The sequence below is a fragment of the Agelaius phoeniceus genome, chromosome 22 (assembly GCF_051311805.1).
Source record: "Agelaius phoeniceus isolate bAgePho1 chromosome 22, bAgePho1.hap1, whole genome shotgun sequence".
Classification (NCBI taxonomy): Eukaryota; Metazoa; Chordata; class Aves; order Passeriformes; family Icteridae; genus Agelaius; species Agelaius phoeniceus.
Window position 1 is genome coordinate 1,426,256 of NC_135286.1, and position 9,590 is coordinate 1,435,845.

The 9,590-nt window shown below is 57.1% G+C and overlaps 1 protein-coding gene across 1 annotated transcript; it reads left to right on the top strand.

The window, feature by feature from the left end:
* The first annotated feature begins 788 nt into the window (after positions 1–788).
* Positions 789–9,590, top strand: HEYL (hes related family bHLH transcription factor with YRPW motif like). The gene is made up of 5 exons (XM_054648236.2): positions 789–1,101; positions 4,599–4,665; positions 5,014–5,097; positions 5,551–5,632; positions 7,016–9,590. Exons 1-5 carry the CDS (start codon positions 1,022–1,024, stop codon positions 7,693–7,695), a joined length of 993 nt encoding a protein of 330 aa, XP_054504211.2. The 5' UTR covers positions 789–1,021; the 3' UTR covers positions 7,696–9,590.

The window sequence follows — 9,590 nt, forward strand, 5'->3', positions numbered from 1 at the left end:
CTCTCTGTCTCTCTCCCACACGCACACGTTTTTGCTGCCTTGGGGGATTTTAGCAGCAGGGCTCTGAAAAACAGATTCCTGCAGGAGCGGGGAAAGGGAGATGCTCGCTCGGTGCAGGGCCGTGGGTTAAAGTTTCCAGCATTGTGAAAAGAGACCCGAAAACAGCGATTCATCCCAGCGTTACAAAGCCTAAAGCTGGGCTTCGGCCGTTTTGTCTCGCAGGGTAGGTGTCAAACGCCCTGGCAGCGCCGGGAGCTGGCACTCGAAGAGGCTCCAAGGCTGTGGGAGCGTGGCAGGGCGCCGAGCTCCCGGTGGCACCAGAGCCGGCCCGAGCGCGGTGCCACCGCTGCCACCCGGCCCTCGCCGTGGCCACCGATTGCTGGCAGCGCCTTGAGCGGCGTCCCCGACCCGGAGGAGCCGCTCTCCATCCGAGCCCCGAGCCCCGCGCCGAGCCGCGCAGACATGTGTGTGCGTGTGGGGCTGGATGTTGATTTTTCCCTGAAACAACTCAAGGCTTTATCAGTCCCATCTCTTTCCCACGGTTTTCTGTTGCCAGTGAGGTCACTGGTCCCTTTAAACTGGGGCTGAGGCCAATGTGCAGCGGGTGGAAGGGGGGCCGTGGGCAGGAGCGGGGGGGACATGAGACGGTTCACACAGACTGTTCCTTTTACAGGAAGACTTGGGATTTCGACCAGCGAGCGGGAGGAGGCGGCGGGGCGAGGAGGGGGGGCCCTGGGAACCGGGGAGCGCCGGCGCGGCCGCGTAATCCGTCACTCCCGGGAGATGGTGGCTCATTAACCCATTACCCGGGAGGTGGGGACGTGCCGGGAGGGAGCCAGGCAAGGAGAGCCGGGGGTGGGAGAGGCGCAGCGGGCAGGGGAGGAGCCGTGCGGGGCCGGAGCGGCGGAGCCCGGGCAGGGACAGAGCGCTGCCCCGAGCGCGGCGGGCAAGGACGGCGGCGGCCACCGGGGCCACGCGTGGGGCAACCTCGCCGAGCCCAGCGGCCTCTCCCCGTGCCAGGATGAAGCGGCTCTGCGAGGAGAGCTCGTCCGACACGGAGTCTGACGGCACCATCGACGTGGGCCGGGAGGAGGAGTACAGGTGAGGGCAGGCTCCGTCCCACGCGGGGTTTGGGGTAAAAAAACCCCAAAACCCCAGCACCGCTCCCCGAGAGCTGCGAGGGACGGCAGCGCTCGGTGCCTGCCGGGGCACGGCACGGGAGGGCACCGGGGAGGGCACCGGGGCTGCCACGGGAGGGCACCGGGGAGGGCACCGGGTCTGGCACGGCTGCACCGGGTCTGGCACGGCTGCACCGGGCACGGCACGGGAGGGCACCGGGTCTGGCACGGCTGCACCGGGCACGGCACGGGAGGGCACCGGCGCTGTCACCGCCGCACCGGGCGTCCCTCGCACCTCGCTCAACCCCTCGGGGTCGGGCTGGTCCTGCGGGGACCGGCAGGATGAGCCCAGAGTGCCGGCCAGGGCTGGTGCTGGCCATGGGGCTGACCCAGCAAGGAAACCCAAGTGGCCATACAAGCGTTAAAGCTGCGTTAGGAGCTTCAGGAGAATCCCATCAAAGCCAGCGCGGTGGCTTCTCCTGCCAGGTGGGAGAAGGGCAGTGGGAGCCCGTTCTGTTCTCTGCACCCCGAGATGGGGCAGCCCCCCAGAGCAGAGGCACCCACAGCCCTGCACTCAGGCAACCCGAGGGCTCCCAGGGAATGTGGAAGAAACGAGAGGTTTTGCATGAGAAGAACGCTTCTGCTGTGCTGATGCAGTGGTAAGGCAGCAGCTGGGGCTGTGATGTGCTAGGGAAGGGCTGCCCCGGTGCCCCTCGGCAGCGCAGGCTCTGTCCCATCACTGCTGAGCTGCACTTTCGGCTTTGCTGTTTGTGAGGGAATGGTGAGGACAGGAGCCGTGTGTGGCTCCCCAGGCGATGCCCTCAGGCTCCCCTGGCACCGGGCATCCCGGGCTGGGTCAGCCCTCCCAGGCTCCGAGGGTGCAGGCGGCACAGGGGATGAAGGAAAGGCTCTGTTGTTTGTTCCCATCCAAAAATCAGCTGCTTTTGAACTCTTGTTTCAGTAGCCAAGTGGTTCCCCTCCCTCAGCGTCCAGCGAGGCCTTGGATTAATTCATTCCCTCTTGCTCTTTGGTATCCTGAGTGGAGAAACTGCCTGGCTGGTGCCAAGCTCAGCTCCTCATGGGACTAAATTCATGAATCTGCTTCTGATACAGTCGCAGCAGAGTCGGGCACGTCTTACACAAAATGTCCTGCAGAAATTCCCTGAGCCCTTATGCGTTTCCGAGTGCATCAATATTTAAGCTGCTTTCCTGCTGCAGCTGAAATGTATCCCACCTCCTCACATCAGTGTAGCACAGAGTCCATAGGACCCAGAGGGATAAAACACTGGAATTGTCACAATATTTTATTTTCACCACCAGTAATGATGAACTTTTAATCGCTCTTTAGTGCTGCTAATGTGTTTGCCTTCTCGAGCCAGTGGTGGAACCAGGCTGGCTGTGATCTGCTGATATTTGTATAGGTGGATGTTGTTCCTCATGCCACGCAAATCTACGGCCAAAAGAGCTGTTCCTGCCCTGCTGGGGTCACACCCCAAGTAATGCCAACCTGCATGGGATGCTGGTGCACCCAGAAAAATCAAACATTTCCAGGTGGGGAGTGAGGAGGAGGAGGAGTGATTAGAGCAGAGAGAGGCTGCCTGGCTGGGGTTGCCAGCCCATTACCCATCGGTTGAGTGGTTTGGGCAAACCAGTTTCCCTGTAGTGAGGGGATGAGTCACGCCGGGTGTGAGGCTTGGATCAGTGCGTGGAGCAAGTTTAGGCTGCGGGGTCACTGCAGAAGTGCAACATCTGCTCAGTTCACAGCCAAAGTTATGCTGTGGGTGATGAAACCAAGCAAAGAGCAATGCAGAAATTTTAATCATTGGAGAATATACTCATGCTATCTTCTATGTGGTTCAAATGCACCAGATGCATTTTTAAAATACATTTTGCAGTGAGATGGGTGTTGAAATCCACATCACCAAGAGCAAAGCATTCAGACAACTCTACAAAGAGTTTCAAAAATCCCTATTCCTCTTTGGGTGCCTACTTTGCATTTCCAGGTGAATTCAGCACCTACCCCCTGCACCTAAAACACCCTGGTGTCCATACAGAACCCGTTTTCACACCAAAATTGCTCATTCTCTATGTGTCTGTGTAGCTGGTGACGCATGTTAGTACTTGTGGAGCCAGCCAGCACCTCTGCCCAGAGAGAGCCCACCCAGCAGACATTCAAATAGGGGACCTGTATGGAGATGAGCAGAGCAGGCAGTAGAAGAACGTGTTATTGTGTAAAACCACTTCTGAAAGCACCTCGCTTGGGCCTATTTTTAATAGGCTGCTCTGGGTCGGCTCGCTGCAGACAGCACTGTCTGTGCAGGAAAATCCTTAATAGACTCTTATTAAATGCTTTGTCAAACTGAAAAACGTTTGGGCTGGGGTGAACCCAAGTGCCCCTTTTCCAGATTTGGGTGTGTGACACCAGCTCTGCTCCCTGCGGCGCGCTGGGCCGGCCGGGATTGCAGGCGTGTTCGCATCCCTGCTCCGAGTGAGTTTCGTAAGGCACAGGAACAGCCCTGGGCCAGCTGCCCTTTCCAGAGGGACAAACCCTGCTTGGGGGAGGTGGGAGGTGGCCCAGCCAGCCTCATCCCCCTCCTCAGCCTCAGGGTTCTTGCTGCAGGGAGTTTCCCACGCCTGGTTATCCGTGGTTACGGAGACTTCACCTCCACGGGGACCTAAGGGTTGAACTTTGCCTTCCTCTGTGTGTCTTGTGCTGACCTTTGGTGCTTTTAGCCAGGCAGGCACAGGGTGGTTTGTGGGGCCCTGTCCCTTAGATTGTCCCCACGGTGTCCCTGGTCCCCTGAGCAGAGCTGTGAGCCAGCAGGAGGGTCCCTGCTCTGTCACCTCCTGCCAGGTGCCCTCTCTGAATGGTTCAGGGGTGTCCGTGAGCTCAGAACATCCCAGCCCACCCCGAAAATTGTGGTTTGGGAAGCGACTGCTCTGGGAAGCCCTCAGAAACCACATCAGTGCCAGCACTGGCCTCACCCCGAGGAGCAGCCAGCCCTCCCTGGGTGGGAGCTGGGATCCCAGGGCTCAGATCCCTCCTGCTATCGCGGTTCCAGGATGCAAAGCCCTGCAGACAGGGCAGGCTCAGACACGAGAGACGGGAGGTTCACACATGGAGGAGAAAAGGCCATGACTCCAGAGCTCAGATCACTGCTTTTCCAGCCCCGTGGAGATGCCATCACAGGCTGGGATGGAGGAATTGTTCTGCCTGGGAGTGGATGGACAGTTTGGTGCAGAAATCTGTCCCAGGCTGGTAGGAGATTCTCAGAGGGGAGAGAGTGGGATTCAAGTCTCTGCTTTGCTCCCCATCCCCAATTCCTGAGCTCTGTGTTGTGGGTAAAAATGAGATGGGAACCACAGAAGACATTTTTTTGGGGTGGGGGTTGGAGACTGCAGATGGCAAACGTGTGTAGAACATATGTGCAACAGAGGTTGCTCTCCAGCCAGAAATGATCCCCTCTCCTTCCTTTCCAGCCATGTTTCCAGGTCTGTGTCTCCCACCACGACATCTCAGATACAAGCCAGGAAGAAGAGGAGAGGGGTGAGTGTCCTTTATGATGATCAGGGCATCTGTGTCCCCTGGTCAGGCTGGCCCTATGTGCCAGGGGAGCACTGGGGAGCTGTTGGCCATTCCTTACCGTTAAAATCACCTTTACACTGCTCCTGCTCCACCTCCTGCAGAACTCTCCCAAAAAGCCAAAAAAGGGCAGAAAAGGGGAGAGCAATTTCACCTGGGCTTACCACACCAGCCCACGTTTCCCCACCCAACTTCTGCACCCCAAAACATTGACACACACGGCCCTTCCAAAGCACCTGGAGGGCTTTAGACCTGTGAGCTGTGGCTGTAAGTGACTGTGGTTCCTTCTGTCCGCTTGGGAATCTCCCACAGATCATCGAGAAGCGGCGCCGTGACCGCATCAACAGCAGCCTCTCGGAGCTGCGGCGCCTGGTGCCCACGGCCTTCGAGAAGCAGGTGTGTGTTTGGGCTTGGTGAGCCCCTGGTGCCCCCTGGGACCTGCAGGGTTTGGGGTACAGCCCCCAGAACGAGGCAGTCTGGAGCAAGGCTTTGCCTTTCTTACCCTCCTCACTGCGGGGAGTAAGTAGGTGGTGGGAATGGGGTGGTGAAATGATATTAGCAAATATTCAGGGGCTCTGGGGAGGATCAAATCAATCTAGGAAGTGTTTTGCAGATATGAGGGAGCACAGAAATGGGGGTTTTTCAATCTACATCATGAAGGAGCTCTTATTTCCTGCTCACTTGATGTAAAAAGCAGAGCCCTGGTGGATGCCCTGCGCCATTCTGAGCACTCCTGGGCTTCAGGGAGGTTTCAGGGAGGAAATCATTGGTCAGGCCCTGGCTCCTGAGAGGCACAAAGCCCTGGGCCATAAAATGACAAATGGCTTTTCCTTTCTGCTCCCAACACAGGGCTCTTCCAAGCTGGAGAAGGCAGAAATTCTGCAAATGACAGTGGATCACTTGAAAATGCTTCACGCCACAGGAGGAGCAGGTAAGAGCTGCTCTTGTGAGCACACGGGTGAGGTGAAGGTGCAAACCTGGAAGGAAAATTCCTCACTGGAATTTGGGGAGCTGCCTCCAGCCAGCTCTGCTTGCTTTCCAAGGGAAACACCTTTTGAGGGAGGGCAGATGGGCATTTTCCTACAGATGGGTCAGCATCCCATGCATGCATTTGGGAGTCTGGGGTATGTGGGATGCTGAACCCCCAGCCCCACAGGGACAGCACTGTTGGTGTCACACCCCCTGCAAAAAGCTGTTTTGCCAGAGACTCATTCATTCCTGCTCAGAAATGGAGCCTGCTTCCAGAAAAACCATATTAAACTCTTTACCTCCTCCCTGGGATACATTTCCTGCGGAGGCTGAATTCTGCATGAGGACTCTGCAAATAAACAAGGCTTTTTTTCCCTTTCTGTTCTTTTTTTTTTTTTTTTTTTTTTTTTTTTTTTTTTTGTCTGTGTGTCTCTTGGTTGTTATAAGAAGAGAGAGGGAGCCCTGTGCAAAATCCAACAAAGGTCTTATTTGTACTGAGACCTCAGTACAGACCCTCTGTCCTGTTCCAGTTAACAGGATGGAGATCACAGCTCCAGTAAAGAAGCCTCTGGCTTGCTTACCACCCAGTTTTGGCTTGCTGGGGACATTGCTGGCATCCAGGCTTTGGTTCAGGGCTGTAACTTGGTCTGGAGCATTTGTTTAGATATTCAGTTTGACTGCACTGCAACAAAGGGCTGCATTGTCACGAGAGACCCCATCAAGCACAGTGGTCCAGCACTTCACTGTGCTGTGACATTCTCTGCTTTATTGCTTATGGTCTCATGAAGCTGCAAGTTGGGAGCAGAAGCCTGAAAATCAGCAGTTGGTTGGTGATTTCTGTGGCTTTGAGCTTTCTCAGCCCAGCTGCTTTGGTTCTGACACTGCTTTAAAGGGTGTGTAAATTTTGGGAGCCAGGCAGAAGGAAATGGTGCTCAGCTGTGCGTTGAGGAGACACTGTCCTGAGTGGAATATCCCACTGGCAAAGGCAGCCCCACCCCAGTGCCCATCTATCCCACAGCCACATCTTCAGCATCACTGATAGGATCCAACAGGAAAAAACCCTTCCCTCCTGAGCACAGCTAATGAAACCTCCTTGTGGTCTCACAGCAGCGAGAGGCTGCCTGACCCTGGTGGGTTTATCCCTCCGAGATAACCGCAGATGCCTCTCTCATGCACACAAACCTCCAGTCCCTTGGGACACCCACTTGGCTGCCTGCTTCAGGAATATCACACGGCAGCAAAGTGCCTCAAGTGAGATACACAGTGCATTAGAGAGGGCACTGAAATCCAAGCACATTCCTGAGCTCTGCACGGTTTTACTGTCACCCATGTCCTCTCCCTCCAGGCTTCCTGGATGCCCGGGCTCTGGCTGTGGATTACAGAAGCATCGGCTTCCGCGAGTGCCTCACCGAAGTTGTCAGGTACCTGGGCATCCTCGAGGGCCAGAACGCCGCCGACCCCATCCGGCTGCGACTCCTCTCCCACCTGAATAATTACGTGGCAGAAATGGAGCCTTCCCCCGTGGCCACCTCCCTGCTGCCCATCCAGAGCTGGCCCTGGTCCTTCCTGCACGGCGCCGCCGGGCCTGTGCAGATGCCCAGGAGGGAGGCTGCTCCCGCTGCTCCGCTTGTTTTGACTGCATCTTCCCTGCCTTACCCCAGCCCTGCAGTGAGGCCGGCCCCTCTCCGCCGTGTCCCCGGTGAGATGCTGCCCTCCCGCCGGAGCTTCCTGGCCAGCAGGATGGGCTCCTCCAGCCGGAGGGCCCGTGGTGCTGGCTCGGCCACAGCCGTGCCAGCCGTGCCAGCCGTGCCCAGGATGGCATCACCAGCGGGAGCACTGAGAGAGGGCTCATCCAAGAGCAGCCAAATCGCCACATTCCTCTTCTCCCCGGCCTCTGCGGGCATCCCTGTGCCGCCAGCTTACGCGGCACCTCCCGTCTTGGGCGCTGCCACGCAGGGATCAGGGATCAGGGTTGGGACATCCAGGATCTGCCGCTCCTGGGCGACGGAAATCGGGGCTTTCTGACCCTCCCTCACCCTCCGGAGACAGGAGTTCTTCAGTGTTCATCACCCACAGGGCTGAGAACAAACTCGGTTGAAAAGGCATCTTTCCTGCTTTGCAGAAGCCAAGGATCCGTAGAGAAAATTCTCTCTGCTCTTGCCTCCCTCCTTGCGCCGCCCTCCTCGCCTCACATCACACGTCCTCTCCCCTCGTGATGCCTGCAAACGTAAATCACATCCAGTTCCATGCACTTGTCTTGCACGAGGCCACGCTCCAGACCCTTCTGGATACGAGGGAGGGGGCACACGCAGATCCCAGCCCCGTTCCTCCTCCTGCAAACCCCTCTGCAGAACCCAGCCTCGCTCTCCTCTGGAAAACAGCCAGCCTTGAAATCCTGTCTTTATTTCCCCGGGGACTCGGAGCTGCCAGCCAGACTTGCTCGTGCTGATTCCCTGCGACACATCCCCCAGCTGCAGCACCTAATTTTGGTGTGGTGGGATGGACACGGCTCACACCCCATGCCCAGCACTGCTGGCACCCTCAAGGAAGGCTCCAGCCCCCCCCCCAGCTCCCGAAGAGAACTGGCTACCTGCTAATCCCTGTGCTTTCCTCTCTGCATTACCAGCTTTTCCCACTTATGTGCCCTTAAGGTGGAGTGAGGCAGCGGCTTAGCAGGACTCGTTCCCACAGCCTGGCTGAGATCCTGCCGTGGCTGCAGGGCCTGTGCTGAGTTTCCAGCACAAACCCTGCTGGAGAAGCCGGCCAGGCTGCCTGGGCACAGCCCCTGCCCCGCTCTGAGGTGTGAAGAGGTGAGACAGAGGATTTCAAAGGGACGCCTGTCACCGAGGGGAAGGCTCTATCTGCCAAAGTGAGAAGAAAATGCCTTTCCCTCTGCCAGCCTCCCTGCTGGGAGCTGTCTCTCCTCCACCCCCTGCTGAACAGCCGTGACTGCAAAGGGGGAAAATGGGTTGGAGCAGCCTGAATTTGAAGTGCCTCCCTTGTTCTCTCTGAGCTCAGCATCCCTCACACTCCCCTCCCACGATGTCTCTGTTTTCTTTCTCCAGCACTATGTTTGGGTCTCATACATCTCATCCCCCTCCCTGGGCCGGGACCAAAATGCACTGAGGTGTCACTGCACTTGTCCTGAGCCCTGAGAGCTCTCCCTGCCTTGCCCTGTGTGCCCCATGATGACTGCCACAGCAGATCACACCTCTGCTCCAGCACCTGGCCTCCCCTCCTCTCCTCTTGGGGCAGAAAGAACAGAAGCTTGAAGCTTTCAAGCCACCCTTGTGCCACGTCCCATGGTGGCAGGGCAGGGTGTCCCAGTGCTCCCCCTCACCTGAACAGCTCCCTGCATTTGTGCCTTGACTTGCTGGGATACACGTGCAGAATATTCTGGACCCAGCTGCATGCCCAGCCCTTGCCCACCTCTACAGCACTCCGACGTGGAAAGAGAGAAGAGGTCAGTGCAAAGAAAGGTAAAAAAGAGGGAGAAGATCTCTTTTGAATGGGAGAAACTCTTCCCATGCCTCAGGTGAGAGGTGCAGCCGGTTGGGCTGTGTGGATGAGCTGTTGATTTCCTTCCTGCAGATGGTATCTGCCTTGTGCATGTCAATGTATGTATCTGCCATTGTTTGGGAAGTGAGTCCCTCCCAGCTGTTCTGGTGGAAGTCATCGCACTTAACACACAGAAATGCCTCTGCTGCTTCTCACCCTTGTCCTCAAGCGCTGGAATCAGCCAGGAACAACATATTCCCTTTTAATAAAGTCACAGGAGGGAAATCCTGGTGGGCCCTGGCTGTTCCTGCAGCTGGTTTGTGCACTAGAGCTCACGGCCTCACTTCACACTGTGCAGTGCTCTTAGATTCACGAGCTGTGACATCAGCAAAGGTGTCAAATAAAGTCTTTCAAACCCCTGT

Coding starts and splice junctions, on each gene's coding strand:
- HEYL (XM_054648236.2), top strand. CDS start 1,022: ATGAAGCGGCTCTGCGAGGAGAGCTCGTCCGACACGGAGTCTGACGGC. Junction 1,102..4,598: donor GGCCGGGAGGAGGAGTACAG/GTGAGGGCAGGC, acceptor CTTCCTTTCCAG/CCATGTTTCCAGGTCTGTGT. Junction 4,666..5,013: donor CCAGGAAGAAGAGGAGAGGG/GTGAGTGTCCTT, acceptor AATCTCCCACAG/ATCATCGAGAAGCGGCGCCG.